At 33.3% G+C, this 24,490-nt stretch overlaps 1 protein-coding gene across 1 annotated transcript; it reads left to right on the top strand.

Moving 5' to 3' along the window:
- The first annotated feature begins 12,621 nt into the window (after positions 1-12,621).
- LOC107451122 (uncharacterized) lies at positions 12,622-13,020 on the top strand. Its single transcript, XM_016067117.1, has one exon. It carries the CDS (start codon positions 12,622-12,624, stop codon positions 13,018-13,020), a length of 399 nt encoding a protein of 132 aa, XP_015922603.1.
- Positions 13,021-24,490: the final 11,470 nt, after the last annotated feature.

Here is a 24,490-nt window from a genome sequence, read left to right on the forward strand (position 1 = left end):
TAAACTCCGTAGTTACATTCCTGCCTGTAGAGTATGGTATTTATTCCTGCAACAGTTAATAATTCTCTAACTAATTATCAATGTTACATTTTTTTTATTTCATCGTATTTTTCTACACACCTTCATAATGTCAAATTTCTGAAATTTAAGTCAGTTTTTTCGCAGCAAAACAAAATGTAACATTAAGTTGAATTGAAAAAAAACAGCGTAGGCGGCTTTTTGATTTTTTAATCTTTTACGACTCTTACGATTAGTGCTTCTTGTAATTTTTGAACTTTTTTAGGGGCGATATTTTAAGATTTTTTTAGCTTGTATTATAAAGAGATAAAAATGATTTTAAAGCTGTTTTGGGTATTTTTTTCCCATCGTAGAAAACTACGAGAGCATGATTAATTAAGTGACTCTCATTTTTCTACATAATTTAGATTACTCAAATTCCTGGAGTTGAACAGCCAATCCACTTCTTAAACTTGAAAATCTGGAAGACAAGAGAGCATCTATTTCACCTTCGAGGAGAACTTTTGGTACATACATACTATCGCAACCAGATCAATTTTGGAGATGAAGCTAGCCCAAAAGGCACCAAACCCGAAAGGTGCCAAAGTAGCAACCATAAGCTTACATACACTTTCCCGCTTTTTTGTTTTCTTTATAAGCGTTCGATGCGATGGCAAGAGCGAGTATAAGTATTATGGGATTTACACTCAATTTGCGTTTTAGTGCATAGCTTATTTATTTTTATTTCAAAACCCGTTGATTTTAGATTATTTAGTTTTAAAGAGTCATTTTTTTAAAGTATAGCTATAAACATGTGGTTTCATATAACTCTAATAATACTAATTTTGTGACGTAGCCCGTTAATGTAAAGTTCACCCTAATTATTCAGTTTATCTGACATAACGAATAAAAAATAATTCGATATTAAACAATGTGAAAAAAAACTTTTTTTATTAACGAGAGTTCGTGCTTGATGTTATCATTTAAGTATTTGAAAAAACAGAATCGTCTGCTGTTTAATTTATATTGATGGCGAGCCAATAAAAAAATTCCATTTCTCAATCGTCTCTCAAGAACTATCAAATTGAAATTTTTGAAAGATTTTCAGGATCGGGGAATAAAATTGTCCCTTATTTCATCCAAATTTCTGGCATATGGATCTGGAGAGAGACTGACTATTTATTTTATTACTATGGATTATCCGAACTTTTGGCAATTGTTACAGTGCTAAAAATTATTTATTTATGTGTTAAAAAGTTTGAATAAAAATTACTTTAGTTTAATTAGAATGTTTTAAAGGGAGGTTTAAAAAAAGGAATGTTGTTCAAAAAAGGTAAAGACACGAGATTGTAAATAGAGAGTCATGCAGTGATGGGCTCTCGTCGGTTATTTTAAGGGTGAAATAAAAGGAAGGCAGTAATAATTGGAGAAGTGAAGTGCAGAACAACAATTAATGATAAGCCAGAAGGAGAATATGAAATAAAAAAGAAATGACTCGTGCATCGCCTTAACTCATAAAAAGACAAAATTTACATCAAGAATTACATTTTGATCTGGAATAAAAAGGAAGGAATAAAAAGAACTATGTTACTCACCCAATAATGTTGAGGATCTGCAATTTGAAGTGAGAATCAAAAAATTCTCGAACAAATAAATCACATCGGGAACTTTTTGGGTGGACGAAATGATTGCTTTATTTGATATTAAAAAAAAACATTAAAAGGAAAGCAAATTAAAAAGTAATTAGATTAAATTTAAAGGTAAAAGTAAATTATAGAAAAACCATGTTAAACAAAATAATGTCGCATATCACTGTGACAGCAATATTACTTATATTATCTTTATTGGTGCTGTTTCAATCTGTGCTATTGTGATGCTTATCGTCACTCAAAATCACGAGAAAGGGCTAAAATTAGATTTCTATAACATCTCAAGGTCTTCAATTAAATAAAACTACCGTGGGAAATCTCCATCGGCAAATAGTAACTTAAATACGGATAGAGTAATTCAAATAAACAATTAGGTTAAAATCTTACAATGTCACCCCCATCATGGGACTCACTCGAAAGCGCCATTAACTTATGGACTTCCCACAAATTTGTAGCTTTTTATCACTCAAAAAAAAATAGATATAAACGCAGCCGAAGGAAAGGGTTAGGAGAGCAATCAAAGTGAGTGTCTACTCTAGGCAGATACCGAAACCATGAATAAACTTGGTATAAGTCTCTCTTTCCACTTATTCAAAAATAGTTTTAAGCACTAATGTTAAGTTGGTTTAACTGTAAATGCTAATGCTAAAATGGTTTAATTGTAAATAAAATATTATCTGTTTTAATTTAAGACGAGTAAATTTCTTTTATTTAATCTAATTACGAAAACTAGATGATACTATCCAAAAGCGCCACGACACTATTTAATATAGGTACTGTGAAAATAGATATTTTAGGGCCCACTTAATGGGATAGGAGAAAATCGTTGGTAATGCTTGGCCACCAGGAGTTGGACTGCAGCAATAACTTTATGCAAGATGATATTGAATATCATCAATCTTTATTTTGATAGTATAAACTTCCTTAATCTAACAATCTAAAGCAGTCAGAAAGAGGGACAAATTATAATAAATGAGGAAAACTAGATTTGTTTTAACGTGAGTATATATATCTTTCAGTTTTGTTCATGATTTCGTACAGTTGAATATTACCACTTTGTTGATTATTTAGTTCGTTTTTTTCAACTCGTACGAAAAACAAGTATTCCGCTAGATACAATAATAATATACTTAAAAAGTTCCAAAAGCACAAAATATTTCTTTTCAACTCCACTTTGCTCCGAAAAAAAAATTTAATTCATAAACAGGGCAGTGTACCTGAATCAAAAGGTATTGCAAACCAGAAACAGTAAAATTATAATAACTGATTAAAAGCTTCCTTCGCTTCAAAAATACATAAAAAGTAAATTACAGTCGACATATTTCAAGTGCTTCACAAATAGGCTCCCACTTTCAAGATTTGCAAGACATGAATGAGAAAAAACAACAGTGATTTGAAATATCAAGCGCATAGTTGCCTACGGAAAAATAAAGATGAGAAACCAAAGCAATAAAAACCACAAAAGACAAGCTTCTTTTCTTTCTTTTTTTTTTTGCAAATACTTAGATGAAAGTCGTTCTAATAATTTAAGTTATTACCAGGGCTAAAGAGAATAGAAGGGCTGGTTCACTCCTTTGAAGTATCTCTCGCCGCGCCGATCCTCCGGCGTCACTCTAGTGACGTCACTTTGGCGCAAAGCTCGCACTTTTACTTCAAGAACGGAGCGTTTGGCCTTACTAGCTCTAACTAATATTGGATCATTTCTTTTTGCGAGATATTCTAAGACATTTGTTATTTTCTATAATGACTTTCCTCAGTTTTTGCAGTGAATTTACAAGAATTTAAAACTATTATCGAAATGCCAGTTTGCGCGATTACAACTTGCAAAAATTCTGATACAAAAACAAAAGGAAAAAGTATAATTTTTCGCGTGTTCCCTAAAGTAAATGAACACTTATATAAAGAATGGATTCCGAAATGACACAGTTAATACGTTTATTCTGTCGTAAAGAACTTTTATAAAAATTCATTATCTAAATAGAAACCGCCTCGTTTCTTCATAAAGAAAGGCAGGTGAAAAGAATTAAAAAATGGATAAAGTCAAAGAAAATTAAAATGTAAATAAAAAGTATAAATAAAATATATAGTATATAGTTGAAATTCTCCTAATTTCTTAACATATTATGTAGTTATTCTAAATATTTATGATTTTTTTAAAAAATTATATTCTCTTCAATTTAAATATCTATAAATTATATCATGTAAATTTAAATGTCTATAAACAAGTGTAAAATTTCTAATGTCATTATGAACCTAAATTATTATTTTGTTTCAGTAATTAGCGTTTAAGGTTGATGTTTCGTTATGATTAAGTATGAACAAATTGCTATTAACTACATATTTTAAAATCAGGGATTCTAAATTTATCTTAACTTATCGTTATAAAAGAATATGTAGATAAAAAAATTGTCGATATATGCATTCATTTTTCTTAATAGTTAAAGTTAAAACTGAACTTTTTAAAATAAAGTATTTATCGTGTCATTTTCACCAACTAGCAAAACATTTTTATAAGTTTAAAATGGTTTTTTTTTTAAATATAATAACCAATAAAGTTTTTTTTGAACTATGTTTATGAACGGAAATAATGTGTTAATTACGTAAAGTTTGAAGGCTAATAACCAGAAAAAGTCTAACTTATTTTTACAAAGAGAAAGATGCAAAGTTATCATAATATCTTTGCTTGCGATCTCCGAGATGTGTGGACGTCATGAGGAGGGAAATCGTAGCTTCAGTTCTAAGAGCGGAGTGAACTACTAGCCCTTCGATTCTCTTTAGCCCTGAGTTATTACGTCATTATTAAGAAAGGTTCTGATTTCATGTTCGTAAATGCAAGAGCGAAAGTTCTCCGAGACAAAAAAATTCCATGAATTCGTGAGTTTTCATGAGAATCTCCATATCACGCAGCAAAGCGGAGATAACATAGTACTTATTATTATAAAGTACATAAGACTATCCTCACGGCTTTCATTAATACCTTGCGTCTGCCGACTCTATCTACAAGAGATCGTTACATAACTTCAGCACGATTCTTTTCCCAAGGTTTTTAGAACAATACATAACACCTACTTTTTTCTTTCTCGTATACATCATTACCTCAATAACGAATCATTCATTCCCTATACATCATTCCCCTAATCATGATTACCATGAAATTATAAACTAAGCGGTATATCAGAACGAGTAGTAACGAGCACTTGCGTTAATTAGATAATAAATTCGCCCTTCTTTCACAATGAGACATTTTTTAGATAATTATAAATTACTTTCTTAGTCACGATTACCTTGAAGTAGTAAATTAAGTAGTTATGATATATTACAAGGCGTATTAACGAGCACTTATGTTTGTTAGACAATAACTTCTGTAACACCCTGCAACATCTTTTTCATAATCAAAATCACTTTCTAATTCATGATTGCCATGAAATAATAAATTAACCCTCCTGGCGGCTGACCCGAAATAACTCGGGCATGATTTCTACTCGTAAAGCGGCAAGCCCGAAATAACTCGGGTTGCCTCTCTGCCGCTCTAGCGGCCGAATTTTTGGCTGGTATTCTTTTTCCTTCCCCTACGACCGCCGACTGAGTGCTAATTGAGGGGTGGGTTATAGCTGTCATCATAAATCACTATAACAGAAGAGTTGTGAGTTTATTTAAGAGTTCATAGTATGTTAGCAGTTTAATCGTACTGATAGTAAAAGTTTGTTTGGAAGGGAAAAAAATATTAATTTTATGTTTTCTTTTGCTAATACTAAATCAAACATTGTGTTGCTTTTCTTGTTATTTTACTTCTATTTTTTTTAAAAATTTAAGTTTAAGATGGAGTTAATAAAAATAGGAATAAATAAAATATACTATCTAAAATTGCTTATAAATTTCTTTTTAATTGAATACTCGCATATTTTTAATAAGTTTTAAAATATCTCTAATAATAATAATGTTCTGCTGTTTCATTATAAGTACTGTAAATTCGATATTTTGAAAATATTCATCAGCTAAATTTTATTTTGCGAACTTAACTATGAATTTTATTTTGCGAACTTAACTATGAATTTTATTTTGCGAACTTACATACTTATGAAAGAAGAGATTTTAACTTAGATTAGATTTTGACTTATTTTATTTCTTTCTAACTGCCTAAAAATACTTTACTATTTTGTCATTAAAGTTTACTAATTTTAAATTGTTAAAATTTTGCTTTGCAAACATTCTTTTAATCACATTCTTTTTTTCTTTTTTTTCATATTATTCTAAAAATTTGAGCACAAATTTTCAAAGTTATTCTAAAAAATGCTGAAACTAAGTCTTATTATGTTGTTGTTTTGTCATGTTTTATGCGCACGTTAATAACCATCCTAACCACCACCATCGTGTTCTCTGTCAGAGCCTGAAGCCTTTGCTTCTTCATCTGATTGTTCTTCATTAGAATATTCAGCATCTGATTGCGCCTTATTGGAATCTCCTTCATTGTCAGATTGGGTTTGATTTAGGTTAGTGGACCCTTCTGATCTATCACGCTCTATTTTAATCCCTAAACAATAATTTAAATCTTTCATTTCAAATCTTTTGCTTAGTTGCTTCATCACTAAATTTTTAAGTCTTACTGAGTTGATAAAAATTACTAAATCATCGACGTAGCTACAATTACAAGTTCTTTACTCTCATGTAGTTTAATATACGCACAACTATTAAAAGAACTTTGCCTAAATCCCATTTCAACTAAGCCTTCTTCTAATGTCAGATGCCAAAGCCTGCCACTTTGCTTTAAGCGATCTAGAGCTTTATTAAGTTTAAGAACTTTCCCGTTTAGATTTTGCTCGTAATATTCACTAAACCCATCTGGAATTTTCCTGTATATTTCTTCATTTAGTGTCCCTTGAACAAAAGCTATAACAGCATCCATTTGATCGATTTCCCAATCATAAATAGCTGCATAAGCCAACAAAACTCTTAATGTTACATAACGAACTACTGGGGAAAGCGTTTCTGTATAATCTATTCCTTCGATCTAGGAGAAATCTTTAGCTACTAAACGAGTTTTGTACCTTTCAATATCTCCATTAACATTATGTTTTATTTTGAATACCCATTTCCAATCAACAATGTTTTTTTAGGCTTATCTACTATGTCGCAAATTTTGTTTTTAATGTGACCCGCTATTGTTTCACTTAAGGATTCTCTCCAATGCCTAGCATTACTACCATTGAGTGCCTCATCAATAGTATTAGATTCAGAAAGAAGTTCATTTATTGCCACTAAAGCATCGACAAAGCAAATAGGATCAAAATTCGGCACTTGCAAATCTGGCATACCATTGGTAACAAAATTTTGATAACGAACAGGAACTTTAACTGTTCTTCCTATAGGTGTCAGTTTCGGCATTGTCATTATCTACAGTTATATTATTACTCTCATCATTATTTACAAAATCGTCTCTATTTAAGCCATTAATGTTATCATCAACTGCGTTAATATCATTTTGAAAATTTAATTCATTTTTACCCCCTGCTAACATTATCATCATTTTGGAGTTTATCTGATGCGTTGTCAAAATCAACAATGCTCCCACTGAATAAAAAGTCATCGCTGAACTCTGGTGAGCTTTTATCATTATTATTGTCATGATACATATCATGTTCCAAAAAATGTACATCTCTGACTACAACAATACTACAATTAGTTGGATCAATTAGACGATAGCCCTTCCTATCCTTACAATACCCAACAAACATTAACTCTCTAGCTTTCACATCCCATTTTAAACGCTTCTGTTTGGGAATATGAACAAAAGTCCGACACTCTTAAGTATCTCAAGTTTGGCTCTTCACCACTCCACTTCTCAAAAGGTGTCATGTCTGGAACTGCAATGGTTGGAGATAAATTTTTACAATGAGCTGCTGTTTCAACTGCTTCAGCCCAATATTCCTGGCCAAGGTGGGCATCCACCAACATAGACCGAGCTCGCTCAACGAGTCTTCTGTTGTTGCGTTCTGCAACCCCCATTTGCTCCGGTGTATAAAGGGATAGACTTTTGATGCTGAATCCCTTTGGAAGCTAAAAAACTATCCATTTTATTATTAACGTACTCCGTCCCATTATCAGAACGTAAAAGCTTAATAGGTTTGCCAGTTTGTATTTCTACATATGCCTGAAAGTTTTTGAATTTTCCAAGAACTTCAAATTTATTCTTTACAAAATAAACAAAAGTCATTCGTGACAAATCATCTATGAAACTTATAAAGTACTAAGAACCCCCTATTGATGAAACACTCATGGGTCCATAGAGGTCACTATGCACTAAGTCTAACAATTCTTTTGCTCGTTTAGCCTTACCCTTAGGAAATGGTTGTTTATGCATTTTACCTTTAATGCATGGTATACAATCATTAATTTTCGCATTAAAAGGGAAACCCTCAACCATATCTTGCAATCTAACCATCCCTCCTTCACATAAATGACCTATTTTCTTATGCAATATTTCATTTGATGAGTTTTGAGCAGTAACTAAAGCCATATCATTATGAATAGCTAAAGAATATAATCTATCGCTTACACTTGTTCCCCTAGCTACTAAATTATTACCCTTATGAACAAAGCATCTTTCCCCTGTAAAGGTAGTAACCATCCCAAAAGTTTTGTTTAAATACTTAATAGATAGCAAGTTAGCAGTTAGTTTTGGAACATGCAATACATTATTAAAAGTTACTTTTGCTTTCTGCCAATTTCTAGATAAAAGAAAACTAACACTCCCTTCCCCCTCAACTTCTATAACTGTCTGTTTTAATTTGACTAATACTTGCAGCTTGGTAATCTGTTATCAATTCTTTATATGGGGTAATACGGAACGAAGCACAAGAATCCATGTACTAAACATTAGGATTTGGATTAGAATTTGCGACATAGATACCTGCTACACAAGCTTCTTCCTTCATAGGGGTCTTACTAGAAGTTTTACATTACCCTTTTTGTTAAATTTATCATACATACTTTTCTCTCGTGGGGCTCTTTGACAATCTATACTTTTATGCCCAAACAAATTACATTTGAAGCATTTCTCCTTAAACTTATTCCTGCCTTTAAACTTCTCATTAAGGAAAGCTTGATCTAAATTCCCATCATCGTCAGCCATTAATCTAGTTTTAACGTTATCAACAGTTATCTCTTCCCCACCATTTTTCAAAGCCATAATAAGGGGTTCAAATCTATCAGGTAAGTTTGCTAAAATTATTCCAGCTATTAATTCCTCATCTGCTTTAACTCCTATTGATTTTAATTGCTGATATGCTGAAATTATTTTATGAAGGTAGTCACACATGTCTTTACAATCTGAATACTTAGTGTTAACCAATTCTTTAATTACAGACACTCTTCTAGTTATTCCTTTATCATCATAAGTTTTTGATAATACTTCCCAGGCTCCTTTGCCACTAGATAAGTCCTTCAAATCATTAAAAATTGTTTCACTAACCCCTTCAACTATGTATGACAAAGCTTTGGCATCTAAAGCTACATCTTCCTTTTTCCCTTCAACATAGTCCTATAAACTTCTTTTAATTAAGTGCATTCCCATGGCAAACTTCCAATCAGCATAATTTGCCCTCCCAGTTAATTTCTTATGGCTAAAAGAACCTTCTCCCCCTGACATGATTATTTTTCTTTGCTAACTTTAAATTAAACTATCAAAAAATATAACTATAAAATAATAAATTTTCTATTAAAACTTAGTTAAATTAAATTAGTTACAAAGTTTAAAAAAAGAAAAACAACAACATTTATTTAAGTGTTAAGCATTTAAGCCTAACCATGTGTTAACACATGCTACCATAATTTATCTATCTTCAATTCTAAAATTTAACAAAGAATTTAAAAATAAATAAATTAAACTTAATAAATATTAGCTATAAATTTCTTGGACCATTCTGGGCCCATAACCTAAAGACTTAACCCAATAATTTAAGCATGGAGGTCACAAGAAATAAAGAAACATACCTGGGTAAAGGCTGAAACTGGACTATATATTTTATTGTAGATAAGAGGTTATATTAAGGACAACACTGCTGCCATCTATGTCAGCATTTGCGATGCCATCTATGTACAACAATACAAACTAACTCAATCAACAAAATCAATTTTAAAATCTTCCGCACTTTGAATGTCGCCACTTAGTTTCTCACCATGTTGAGAATAATCACACTCCCTAGTTTGTTTTTGTATTACTTTTTATATGGCAACCACGTATTTTCTGTTGTATAGTTTGCAACGCTGGCTTAAGCGGTAGTAGTAAACATAAATGTGTTAAGTGCATTTGTCATGTGCGTGTTTCAGTCTTTTCTATATTAATTGAACTTACTTCATTGATTACTGGTCTCTTATGTTGTTTATTTATCTTAACAGCAGAGCGTGGTTCTGATATTGAACACGCTAGAAGTGAGTGAAGCATTTATATTGCTTGTATTTTATTTTTGGTCTGAATCACGTGGAAGCGAAATTTGAAATGGCAGTACGTGACGATAACACTGAGTACTGTGTTGAACCGCTTAACGGTAAGAACTTTGCTTTATTCAAGCGTCGTGCTGAAGCTATTTTTGCAGCGAAGGAGCTTGATAAATATTTAGAAACTGAAGCTGATGTAACGAAAGATGCTGAAATCAAAGATGCAAAAAAAAGGCTTTCGCTCTACTGCTAACCCTGATGGATGATACTACATTAGCAACTATGGCGACAGAATCATCTGCTTGTCAGATATGGACTAGTTTAAAGCAGAAATATTTGAAAATAAGTGCTGTTAGTCAAATTCTAGTTCGAAAGAAACTTGCCACTTTGAAGAAACGCCGAGATTGAAAGTATGCAGGAACATATTAATGAACTGTTAGCCATCGTGAACGAATTACGACTCTCGGATGCAGAAGTTAAAGATATGGATGTTGTTATTTACTTATTGAAGTTATTACCTGCGGATTACGATATCATTAAATCAACGATTGAAAATAAGCCAAATGAAACCCTGACGTTGGACTTTGTTATACAGAGACTTTTGAATGCTGAACAATTGAAATGTGACAAAACTCCTGACAATATTCGTGTTTCTGCTTCAAGTGACAACATCGCTTTTAGCGCTGATAAGCGTGATATTATTTGTCACAAATGTAAAAACAAAGGTCATGTTGCCAGGTTCTGCAAAAGGAAATTAGTTTGCTTTGGCTGTGGGCGACCAGGGCATTACAAGAAGGATTTCAGATTTAAACCTAAATCAGATTACAAAGAATTAGCTGCAGTAACATTCATGGTTGGTGAGCCTGCTGATAATTTCATTCTGGACTCTGGAGCATCTACCCATATGCGTAATATAGGTGAGTGGTTTGAAGAAATTAAACCTTTTTCTGGAACTGTTGCATGTGCTTCTAAAAATGAAGTATTAAGAGTAGAAGGCATTGGTACTGTACCTGGAACTTTACATGGTAGAAAAATAATTCTGACAGATGTATTATATGTGCCTGAATTGAATGAACAAATGATTTCTGTTAAAAATATTCAAGAGGCTGGCTACAGTGTGATTTTCAAGAATGATGTAGCTGTTATTGAGAAAAGCAGTGAAAAGTTTGAATTTTCTAGACTTAATGAGAAAGGACAATATGTGAGTCAATTTGAACCTATTAAAGCTTCAACGTATGCTGCAAATCACAGTGCGGAATTATGGCACAGACGCCTGGGGCATTCCTCTAACAAAATCTTGAAACAAATCGGTTTGCCAGTTTCTGAATCACTGTCAAGTTTTTGTGAAATGTGTGTTATAGCAAAACATTCCAACACTCCAGTGAGCAAGTGCCCTAGAAGCAGAGAGCATATGCCTATGAGAATGGTTCACACTGATATTTGTGGTCCCATTGATCCATCCACTAGGGAGGGCGAGAAGTATTTTGTTACTATTATTGACGATTGTTCAAGATTTTGTGAAGCTCACCTCCTAAGGCACAAAAGTGATATTGTTGAAGTATTTTAATTGTTCATAAAACCGAATTTTGATATTTACAAAATCCGTTGAGATTATGCCAAGGAATTTGTATTTGGTGAATTAGCACGTTACTGCAAGAAAAGAGGTGTCATGATAGATCCTGCTCCGCCATATTCACCTTCTTTGAACGGTGTTGCTAAGAGAGCAAACAGGTATCTTTTAGAGAAGGCTCGAGCTCTAATATATGAAGCGAAGCTCTCTAAATCCTATTGAGGTTATGCTGTACAAACAGCTGCCTACCTAAAGAATCGGATTCCAAACCAGACTGTTGGAGATCTACCTTTTGAGCTGAAATATGGTAAGCAACCTGATTTGAATATTATCAAAGTCTTTGGTTGGCATACATGAGAATTCCTAACAACTTAAGAAAGAAGCTAGATCCCAAATCCAATAGGATGACTTTTATAGGATATTCCACTATGGGTTATCGTTTGTGGTGACCTGGCTACTACAACTCAACGCTGCCAGTCTGGTATCCCATAGCAACGAGGAACACAAAAAAGGAAAACTAATGTTTTCTTTCTGCTGCTTGATAATTCTACTGTTTTTAATATGTACGTTATTGTTATTATTCAAGAGTGTTTAATATATTATATTTTATAGTGAGAAGCGAGTCCACTTATTTCTCACAAAAAGTTTTCCTCCACAAACTGGTGACCTCGGATTTATTACGAATCACAACCTGCAATGTTGTACAAATATGGAGTTTACATGCTAAAAGCCTGAGCAACAATAAGTTGTCAAGTGCGATGAAATGCAAGTAAGACATTTTACCTTTGATTTAAAGTCTTTTGCCACATTCTGGTAAGTCAACCTATTTCTGTCAGAATTTTATCGGATCTATGTATGGTGTGTTGAATTTGAGTCGCCAATTCCTCTGATTTAAAGTGCCAAGAAGCTGTGTCGGTATATACGTATATTGATTATTTTTCTGTGTTACTGCTTATATTTGACTGATCTAAAATGGTTGACAACAATGCTTCTTCAAAATTGGCGCGAGTTGCAGTTAAGCCTCCGCCATTTTGTCTCCAAGACCCATCGTTATGGTTCATTCAACTGGATGGGCAGTTTAAATTGAGTCACATTACTGCTGACGAAACTCAATTTTTTACAGTGATCGCCGCTTTAGAATCAAAAGTACTTCAATCAGTTCGTGAAATTATCTTGAGTCCACCGGCGACGGAAAAATACAAATCCGTGACAGTCAAAATCAAGCAACTATTGCAAGATTTACAGTTGGGTGATATGAGGCCTTCTCAATTGTTGTCTAAAATGTCAGACTTATCCGCCGGTAACCTAACGGACAATATTCTTAAAACATTATGGATGAATAGACTCCGATCAAACATGCAAGATATTTGAGCTGCCAGTAGTGAGCCTCTTACAAAGCTGTCCGAAATCGCTGATAAAATACACGAGCTGGTCATGCCAACGCAAAGACATGCAGTTCAGACTTCTGATCAAGGTATTGTGGCGTTACAGGCTCAAATTAACGAATTGTCCAAACAGGTCTCTCAATTAGTATCCATTCAAGCCAATACTTTTCGGCGCCATCGCTCTCCGTCACGTGGTCGATTTGCACGCCGTAGCTCATCAAGGAAACGTTATAAAAGCCCTCCTCCGGTTATTTGCTTTTACCATCACAATTTTGGAGACAAGGCAAACAAATGCCACCAACCGTGTCGTTATAACAACCAGGGAAACGAGACGGACCGTCGCTAAAAGCCGTGAACGACAGCAGCCGGAATAGTGCACGCCTTTTTGTCATCGATAAGAATTCGGGTCTAAAGTTTCTTGTAGACACCGGGGCTGATGTTTCTGTCGTTCCACCACATTTTTATGAGCAAAAGGGCCTAACCAAATTACAACTTTATGCAGCAAATTGAACCCCTATACAAACTTTTGGTGAACGCCTGATATCTGTGGACTTAGGATTGCGCCGCAAATTCCAGTGGCCATTCATTATTGCCCCCGTTTCAAGTCCTATTATTGGCGCTGACTACTTGCAAAAATTTTCTTTGCTTGTTGATCCGAAAAAATAGCCGTTTAGCAGATTCTTCAGCGAACTTATCTTACCCGGGAGAAATTCGCAATAGACAAGATTTAAACATTAAACTGATTTCCGATACTTCTTCATGACATCAACTTCTCAGAGAATTTCCTACAATCCCGCTCCCAGTTATGGGTAATTCACAACCCAAGCACAATGTACTACATTATATTGAAACTACCAGACCTCCAATTGGTTCTAAACCAAGACGCTTACCTCCAGACAAGCTCAAAGCCGCCAAAGATGAATTTCAATACATGATGGAACAGGGAATTTGCCGTCCACCGAAAAGTTCATGGGGCAGTCTGCTCCATCTAGTTCGGAAACGAAATGGTAACTGGCGCCCGTGCGGGGATTATCACCTGCTAAATGCAGCTACAATTCCTGATTGTTACCCAGTCCCGCACATTCAAGACTATATGCAAGTCTTAGAGGGAAAAACAATTTTTACAACTGTTGATCTTGAGCGGGCGTACCACCAAGTGCCCGTTAATCCAACTGATATTCCAAAAACTGTGGTTATAACGCCTTTCGGACTATTTGAGTTTCCGATCATGACTTTCGACTTATGCAATGCCGCTCAAACGTTCCAACGCTGCATGAATCAGGTGTTAATCGGCCTGGACTTTTGTGTACCTTATTTTAATGACGTCTTAATCGCCTCCTCTTCAGAACAAGAACACTTATCCCATTTAAGAAATATTTTTGAACGGTTTCAGAGTTACGGAGTCAGTCTCAATCCTTCCAAATGCGTTTTTGGCCAACTGGCCATGAAATTTCCACTGATGGTGTTCGACCCCTTTCAGATAGAGTCACCGCTATCTGCGATATGCCCGAATCATCTACAGTAAAGGACTTAAGAAGATTTCTTGCCATGCTCAATTTTTACCGACGTTTCCTACCTCATGCCGTGACCATACAAGTACCTCTAAATTCTTTTTTGGTTGGAAGCAAGAAAAATGACAAACGTGTTATGACCTGGACCACAGAATCACGCGATGCATTCCAAAAATTTAAAAATGATTTAATTTCGGCAACAAATTTGCAATATCCTTCAGCATCTAAACCATTATCACTCTACGTTGACGAATCGACAACAGGTATAGGAGCAGTTTTACAACAGAAAGATAAAAAAACATGGAGACCACTTTCATATTTTTCTAAAAAAAACTCTCACCAGCCCAAACCAGATACAACACTTACGATCGTGAATTATTAGGAATTTATGAAGCTGTAAAGCATTTTCGACGTATGCTGGAAGGACGCGTTTTTATGATCTTCACTGATCACAAACCATCAACCTATGCTTTTCAACAGCGTTCGGATAAAGCCTCCCCTCGTCAAATGAGACACCTAGACTTCATAAGCCAATTTTCAACAGATATCCGTTAAGTGGAGGGTTTCTCATGCGGAAATGTAAAACTATAATCACTTTACCACTTTCAAAAGGTACGAAATCCCCTGAATTCAATCTGAGTTCCACATGGATAGTTTAAAAGGAGTGTCGCGTTAAAGGTAAGTATTGAGGTCTATCATAATACTGGCTGATTGTTTCACCATCATATCCTTTTATTCGAACAATCCGCAGTAAAGGAGCTTGCGTATCTCCGACAATTTGTGGTGAAATGAAATCTGAGTAGACGTAAAAAACGGAAAAATTAGACCACGCGTCAGCCACAAATTCGGTTTTCCGGTTACCCGTAATGACTGCATCAGGTTGGAATCCTAACAATTCACCTAACTTTTCTAAATGAAGGCTACAACCTTGAACGGCGTTAATTTTAACTCGTTTCGTAGCTTTATTGTAATTTATTGTAAATCGACTTGGATTTTTTGGTAAAGCAAGTTGTATAGCTGATACAATATCGAACATTGATTCATAACACCCGACATCAATTGTTTGCCTCACAGTCGATATGATATTACCGTTACTTATCTTGTAATGAAAATAATTGTTACTTTCATTTACGTTCAGCCAAGAATGCGGATAGATGATTTCAGATAGGCCTACTTCCCATTCACCTTTTATAGATTAACTGGTATCGGTAACTGCGTCTTAAAATGGGAGATTTTGTTGTTAGGAAAAAACTGTATGGAGCTATTAGAAGGTAACGTCACGTAGAAAGACATTTTTGAGAATGAGTCTTCAGAGGTTAAGTTTCACTATTTATACTTTTTGAATATCACTCACCCAGGCATTAAACTTTTCAGGATAACCTAGAAATTTAACAAAATATTCCGTGCTTCCTCCTTTCTTTCTCTTTTTGATAACTTTTTCTACGGGATAATAGCCCGAGTTGACTACTTTTTGTAATTCTTCTGCATAAAAAGTACCTTCTATTGCTTCATTCTTTAAATCTTTCAATTTATACACTATTGGATTTCGATGAACTATTTTATCTATGACAAATAATTCTCGAGTCCAATTATTTTCATATCCTTTCTCAAATGTAAGTTTTGATTTACTAATGCGAACAGTGTCACCTACTTGAAAAACAGGGTTATCAATATTCACCTTGTCGCTATATAAATTATTCCAAACTTGTTTCTGATTATCGATATTCCCTGAGGCTGGCTCCATTTTTATACTTCTATGCTTTGTATGATTATAACTATGGATTAATTTAGAAAGGACATCAATATATTTTTTCGTGTTGAATTCTGTAAAGTATTTCCACATCTTAGTTTTCAAAGTGCGATTAAATCTTTCAACTATACTCGCATTAGTTTCATTATTTGTAGTAAAAAAATGAACTCCTGTCTTTTAAGATATTGCTGCACAAGTTTATTTGTAAATTCCGTACCCTTGTCTGATTGTAAATTTTCTGATTTTCTTTCTTTAAAAATAGTTTTTAAAGCAGACAATATATTTTTGGCTGATTTGTCTTTAACAGGAACAGCTCAAGCAAACTTTGAGAAACAATCTATACAAGTTAACAAATATTTGAATCCATTATTAAATTTTGCTAAAGATTGCATGTCAACTAAATCAATTTGAAATTGTTCATCTATACCTCCAACAATCACTCTATTACGTTTAAATTTATGCCTCACAGGTTTATGTAAAGTATAAGAATCTTTAGTCTCCAACCATTTCTTAACGTCACTTTTCTTCACTTTACCTTTCACAGAATTATAAATAACATTTACACCTCCAAAACTTCCTGGATGTCCAGGTTTCGTATAAACAGATGAAAGTAAACGATCCATAACCTATTTCAAAAATATTTTAGAAATTATCAGATTTTGTTTCTCTAATAACAGTTTAATTCTAATAGTTAAAACTAACAATCATAAACATTCTTAAAAAATAATGGTATACAATAATTTCTATAAAATTAAATAATAATACCTATTTAAGTATAAAATAGTTTTCCTTATTGTATTACAGTAAGAATTTTTTATTAAAAACCTGAAAAAAAGTATTATTCTGAAAAAGAAAATTTATGTCTGCTGAAAAAAAAGAAATCTATTTTCCTCTGAAAACAAAAGTTCACAGTAATTTTTACAAAATATAAAAATAACAACTAAATGTAGTAAAACTTAAGTTATTTTATTTGCAAAAATCATTTTTAGCAGCAGTTAATAAAGTATCTAATTTAATTTCTTTTAAAAAACCTTCACACAAAAAGTCTTTAAGGGGTTGTCTAAACAACCTTCGTTCACTTAGTTCATTACTAAAATCCAGAGCAATATTCTCCACATGTAAGTCCAAACAAGATTCATTGAAATCGTGAACACTGCACACAACCTGGTCTAGAAAGTCAGCAGACCTGTCTACTCGCTTCAGACCTTTCTTCAGTCCAATATATTTATACAACACAATTTTCAGGCAATCTTTCATAACAGGATCCGCTTCGTTGATGTCTGAATTCTTTGGCACCACTGGACACTGTTGATGGGTGGATTCTTGAAAAATGTTCAAAAAGTCCACGGACCTGTATTTTAAATTAATATAGCCGAATGTCACACTATCTCGACACTTCTGTAGTTCTCTCCATTGTTTGAAACTGATTTCCGTCTCGTGCTTGTATACGCGGCCACTTTTGCAGGTATATTCGTCCACTAGCAGATACTTTCCCTCGTCATTCATCAGCACATAAATTTTTTCACGGGGATTAGCTGGAGGGATCTCTACCAAAGCCATGTTGATGTCTGCAATGCCGAAGATACATGTCGGTGGACCATGACAGAATCAAGTATTATACTGTTCAGGCTGTAGAGTTATACCATATCCTGAAGGATAGTATGATTCTCCATATCTGTTAAATCTTCGTATGTGAATGGCTGATTTCTTGTTATACGTACTGGCCAAAACGAATAAGTCCTCACCAATTCGATAGTAATACTCTGGAAAGTTTCCCTCCTGGAACAAACCTTTCCTCTTTGGTTCAATGATAATATTAAATAATATTATATCTTTAATATTATTCAAATAATCTTTAATATTATTCAAATAATATTAAAGCATTTTTAAAGTTATCTAAGTTTTGCCACATGCTCTGCTTAAAAAAGAATTAATGCTAGAAGTTACAATAAAACGATTCTATTAACAATAAATTTAAAAGCATAGTAAATTACAAAAGAAATCAATAGTACTTACTTCAGTTTCAACGTGTTTTCTCTTTAAATATCCGTCCATAACAACTCGGTGAATCAAAACACTTTAAAAATTTAATCGAGACACAACAGAAGAACAAGTGAAATACTAATATAAGAGGGGAGGAAATTTAGTCACTCTATCCTTCTAGTTGCCAAAACAAGAAAGTATAACTTTAACAGCCAATCAGAAAAATGTTAAGCTGTCACATGCTTAACTATTTACCAGCGCAAGTGAAAGGAACTGAATTCAACACACACGTCATAGACCAAGATCTAGCTTGTTATATCTTATCAGAATGACTCGCGCTGTAATCAGTAGTTGTGCTATCACACAAAACACGTCAAATCTGAACACGTGTATGGTCAGTACCGTTGCCATCCAGAGAAAGTTATAATAACGTTAAGAGGGGCAGAAATAGTTATTTAATAACTGTCAAAGGTTAAGTGAAAAATATATCGATGAAACTGTAGGATGATATCGATATCAAATCCTTTTCATTTATACACGTGTTCAGAATACAAAAGTTTAACTTATTAACACATATCTAACCAAGCATTCGTGGGTCAGTGGTTATGATATCCAACTACTGACCCACGTAGGCTTTTTGATGGCGTGAGTTCGATCCTCAGCCTTAATTATATTTAATAAATAATATTAAAAACAGATTTAAATAATAAAATAGATTTAAAGTTATTTTATTCCCACATAGATGGCGCCACTAGATCAAAAGCATGGTATCATTTATTTATTATGTAATAAAAGATGACGTCAGAACTTCATAATACACAATTTCTCCCCCAAATAACAAAGTTTCTAAGTGTTGCCATCCTTAAGAACTAATATTTAAATAATAAGTGTTGCCACCTTAAAAAAACTAATAAATTAAATAATATTTAAAAAAACGAAACTAAATTAAAAACAGAAACCGAAACTAAAAATATATTAGGCTTAAGAAAAAAAAGAAATAAACTCCCCATGACGCTGCAGACAAAGCTTCGATTTTCAGGCGGGCAGAAATAAGCAACTTCTGGTTGTAGGCGGGGCGAAATATTCCACTTCCGGTTGGGGCAGAAATAAGCACCGGTTGACTTTCCATGATAACGTCACTTCCGTCCCTCCAAACCCCCTGTATACTACTACCATCACTATCTATTGCTAGCAAGTCAAAAGACTGATTATCAGGGGGAAAGGATTGTATTAATCCAAATCTTTTTTGTCGCGGTTTTTTATTTAGTTGGCACGTATGACAATGTTTACAAAATTTTGTTATATCTGAAGTTATGTTGTTCCAATAATAAACAGGGGTTATTAAGTTAATCATCTTTTGCACTCCTGGATGATTAAATTTTTCATGAGTAATTTGCATAAGTTTTAATCTTAGCGAAAATGGAACAACTATTCTAGTAAAATTTTTCTTACGTACACATAAAACATTATTGACATCAACAAAATTACCTTGTAAGTTATCTTTCCTTTGAGCTTCAACAATTTCATTCAATTTTAACAAATGTGAAACATGAACATTATTATTATTGTTACCATCAATTTTGACAAGTGAATGTGTTGCATCTCTCGAAAGCCAATCTGTTTCAAAATTAGTAGAACCTTTTGTGTATTTAATATCATATTCATGCATACTTAACAATAATGACCACCTAAATAATCTACCTTTTAAATTTTTAAACTGTTTTAGCCAAACTAAAGCAGCATGGTCAGTATGTATGGTGAATTTTTGGCCAAAAAGATAATGATGGAATTTATTTAAAGAATCTACAATAGCAAGACATTCAAGTTCTGTAATTGCATAGTTTTTTCATTGTCCCTTAAGGAACGAGAATGAAAAGCTACAGGATGCAATACACCACATTCATCTGTCTGTTTTAACACAGCACCAATTCCAACTAACGATGCATCAACAAAAAGATGACATTCATGATTAGGATTAAAAATTTTCAAAATTGGTTTACAAATAATAGCATTTTTTAAAAGTTCAAAAGATTGTTGGCATTTTTCTGACCACATCCATTTTACATCTTTCTTTAACAAGTTATTTAAAGGATGTTGAATACTTGCATAACTATCAATAAATTTATTGTAAACATTTATTGATCCGAGAAATCTTTGCAATGATTTTACATTTTTAGGGGGTAATAATTTTTAAATCACTTCAATATTATGGTTATCGGGTGATACAATTCCATTAGTAATTTCATATCCTAAAAATTCTATTTGTTTTTTCAAAAATGAACATTTTGAAAGTTTTAATTTTAAGTTTTCTTGTTTACAAATATCAAAAATCTTTTTGAGTTGGGTTAAATGTTCATCATAAGAATTAGAAAATATAATGATATCATCAAAGTAGTTTGAAGCAAATTTAATTTTGTGTTTATTTAAAATTCAACGAACTGTACGTTGAAAAATGCTCGGTGCATTCTTCCAGCCAAAAGGTAATCTTAAATATTCAAATAGACCAGTGGTTCCCAACTTGGGGGCGATCGCCCCAAAGGGGGCGATAGAGCTCCTCATGGGGGCGATCGGGGGGCGACGAGTATTCAAAAGATAAAAATTGCTAATAATATTAATGACAAAAGCTATTTGAGATCAAAATTGAAAACATATATGAAGCTTATGGTTCTGGTGTAGACAAAGAATTACGATAGTTAAAAATTAAAAAATTTCAAGTTCAGGATCGTTTTCGTCATACGTTTTGGTATCACTGGCGGAAATCTGACCTTCAAGAATTCTCTTTTGTTGAAAGTCATAGTCTTTTATATATCTTCTTCTCCTCAAATGTTCCTCTCTCGTCTCATTCCCATCCCTCCGATTTTAAAAGGCATGTAATAGGAGAAACGGATTGATAGACGAAATATTTATATAACTATAAACCTCACACATTTGGTGAACTCTTATTTTACCTGCTACTAAAAAAATTGTTGACATCATGTTGGGTGAGGGATCGAGCAATAATATAAAACCTCTGAGCAATAATACTGTTTCCAGGCTTATTGATGAAATGGCCGCAGACGTTGAATCAAAACTCGTTAAATTTAAGAGAGAAGGTAAATTTGCGTTGCAGATTGATGACTCAACTGTGATAGATAACAAAGCTATTGTATTAGCTTACGTGAGATTCATAAATGAGAGTAAGGAGATTGGATGAACGAGGAAATGTTGTTTACAAGAATTTTGATCACTGATACAAAATGGTCGTAGATTTTTAAATTGATCAAAGACTATTTTGTGGAAAAAGAAATTCCCCTTACAAATGTAAGTGCTTGGGCATCAGATGGTGCTCCTGCCATGTCTGGTCGCTATACTGGGCTTCTAGCGCACCTTAAAAAAAGTACCGGAGGTCATCACCATTCATTGTGTCATTCATCGTCAACATTTGGCTGCAAAAAAGTTGAGTGGTGCCCTGCATGACACTTTACAATTCGTTATTTCTGGCATCAATAAAATCAAAGCTAATTCTCTCAATGACCGTTTGTTCCGAGAACTTTGCCGTGAAAATGATGAAGATTTCGAAAGCTTGCTCCTACATGCATATGTGAGATGGCTTTCAAAAGGAAACTGTTTGCGTCGCTTTTTCGAATTGTTTGACTCGGTTACTGAGTTTTTCGACACCACTGATCCTGTTTTAAGTGAGAGTTAGAAGCAACGCAAGTTGGAAACTGCATACCTCACGGGATATTTTTGAAAAAATGTACAAAATCAAGGTAAAACTTCAAGGAAATAAAGTGAACATTATCAAGGCCACCGCAAAGAGCTAATGCAATTTCCAACTCTTAGAAAGTGTTCAATGGCAGATATCGAGATTCTCGAAAATAAAAGCTTAATTTTTACTGATTACCTTGATCAGTTAAAAACTGATATGGAATCAAGATTTAAAGATTTGATGAAATTAGAAATTCCGGATTGGATTTTCGATCCTTTCTCTTTTGAAGTTGTGGATAAGCTCACTTCCTCTTTACAGATTGAGTTTTTAGATTTGAAGTATGCTAAGGTCGTCTTTAAAAAATACGGTTACGAGTTAGCTTGGGTAAAGCTTATGGACACTTATCCACAATTGTGGAAACAAACTGAGCCGCTCCTCATCTCGTTACCGTCAACATATTTAGTGGAGAGAGGTTTTAGTTCTGTCGTCCAGCTCCTCACAAAGCAAAGATAGGTTGGACATTTGCTTCAAAGGAGAACTGCGACCTGCGTTTAAATCTGACGAACATAAAACCTGACATTCAAGCTTTTACTGAAATACACTAAGCACAGGGCAGTCATTGAAGTGGTAAAAATGTACTTTCTCACTCTTCATTTTTTTCTCATATTTTAGTTGCTAACGTTTTAACCTTTTCTTGATTACATTAAAATATGAATTTTAAGAAATGTACTTATGTTTTGATTATTCCGTTTTAAATATCATTTCTTTTTGAAAAAAAAAAGATGTACAATTTTTTTTTAATTAATAAAAATGGCAGGATAAAATTGCCTCTTTATTTGCATTACAATTTAAATTAAATCAAATATAACTTAGCGTTTGGTTGCTCACGGGTAGCAATGAATGGTTTTTGAACAAAAAGAGAAAGAGGCGATGTGTGTCAGCCAACCCCAAGAGGGGGGCGATTGTCCACAAAAGGTTGGGAACCACTGAAATAGACCATTGTGAGTAGCAAATGCTAATTTCTCAGTGTCATCAGGATGAATACACGAACATGATGATATCCCTGTTATAAATCTATTTTAGAATAATAACTACTATTAGACAATTTTTCAATTAAAGACTGTATTAAAGGTAGAGGTTCAGAATCTGTTCTTGTAATTTGGTTTAATTTCCTAAACGATTCATCTTTTTTCTTTTCGATTCATTTTCATCTTTTTTAAAGACTAAAGTTACTGGGGCAGCATAAGGGGATGAACTTTCTTTTATTATGTTATTTGTTAACAATTCCTCTATTTGTATATCAATTGCTGTTTCTTGTTGCTGTTTTGGGGATGTTTTGTAAGGCCTTAGAGATATAGGTAAATCTGAGGTTAACCTGACTCTTTGGGGTTCCATTCTGATTTCTCCTACATCATGTTTGTGTTTCGCAAAAACATCATCATAACTTTTTAAAATTTCTTTTAAGTCCACATTTTTTTATCTCGCTCTCATTTTTTATTTTTTCTTCGATATTAATCTGATAATGTGTGCACTCATTACCTAGATCTATCTTCGAATCATTTGAAATTTTTGAACATTCTTTCTTTTTCTTATTTTTCCTTTTATTTTTGTTACCCTTTACCTTATTTTTTTCAATGTTTACTTTTACCGAAACATCTTTAACTTTTATTTTTTCAACATTTTTAACCTTAACATTTTGAGAATTTTGCTGTCTAATGTGCAAAGATAAGTTGTCACTATTAGAATTAGCAGAGGTGATCAATCTCTTACCAAATTGAGTAACAACTGGCCCGACACAGTCAATAAACAAACAAAAATCTTTGCAAGTCTGCAACCCTAATAAAGCATATGGTAAATCAGTATCAATTATAAAAAACTTAGCTGAGTTAACAATTTCGCCTATTTTAAGGGGAAACTCACAAATTTGGTTAAGTGTTAATTGTCCTTTCGTTTGGATAACGTTTAATTCCTCACATTTTTTAATAGGAATATTTAATTTTAACACCAAATCTTTTAGCATTATATTCAATGTTGACCCGGTATCAACATTCAATAATATCTCTTTATTTACATTTTTATTTTGTTTTGGACGTCCCTTTTGGTACTTATTTTCTACTTTATATCCATTTAGGTATTTATTTTCCACTTGATATCCATTTCGGTATTCATTTTCAACTTTATCCGGATATTAGTAATTGCTATTGATTACTTGTCATATTTTGAATGTTCACTTCAACCTCATTATAAGGGTTGTTTACACACGAGGAGCCCATGTGAAATTGATTCAAAAGTCCTTTCTTCGAGCAATATTTACATTTATTTCATGGGTTCTCCTGCGTTGTGTGATGTATTTTGGGTTTTGTCACATTCGGGGTTACACTTTTATTTTTAGGACAAGCCGGAGCTTTATGTCCTGGTGCATTACATTTAAAGCACTTAATGTCATATTTTGGGTTTTCCATTTTCTTCATAAATGATCCCTTATTATTTTGAAATTTATTTTTATCTAAGTCACATTTAATGT

Source organism: Parasteatoda tepidariorum, chromosome 3 (assembly GCF_982258835.1).
Source record: "Parasteatoda tepidariorum strain Cologne lab strain chromosome 3, Ptep-v5.0, whole genome shotgun sequence".
Lineage (NCBI taxonomy): Eukaryota > Metazoa > Arthropoda > Arachnida > Araneae > Theridiidae > Parasteatoda > Parasteatoda tepidariorum.

Bases quoted from the DNA above. Each gene is read 5' to 3' on its own strand.
- LOC107451122 (XM_016067117.1), top strand. From the start codon at position 12,622: ATGGTTGACAACAATGCTTCTTCAAAATTGGCGCGAGTTGCAGTTAAG.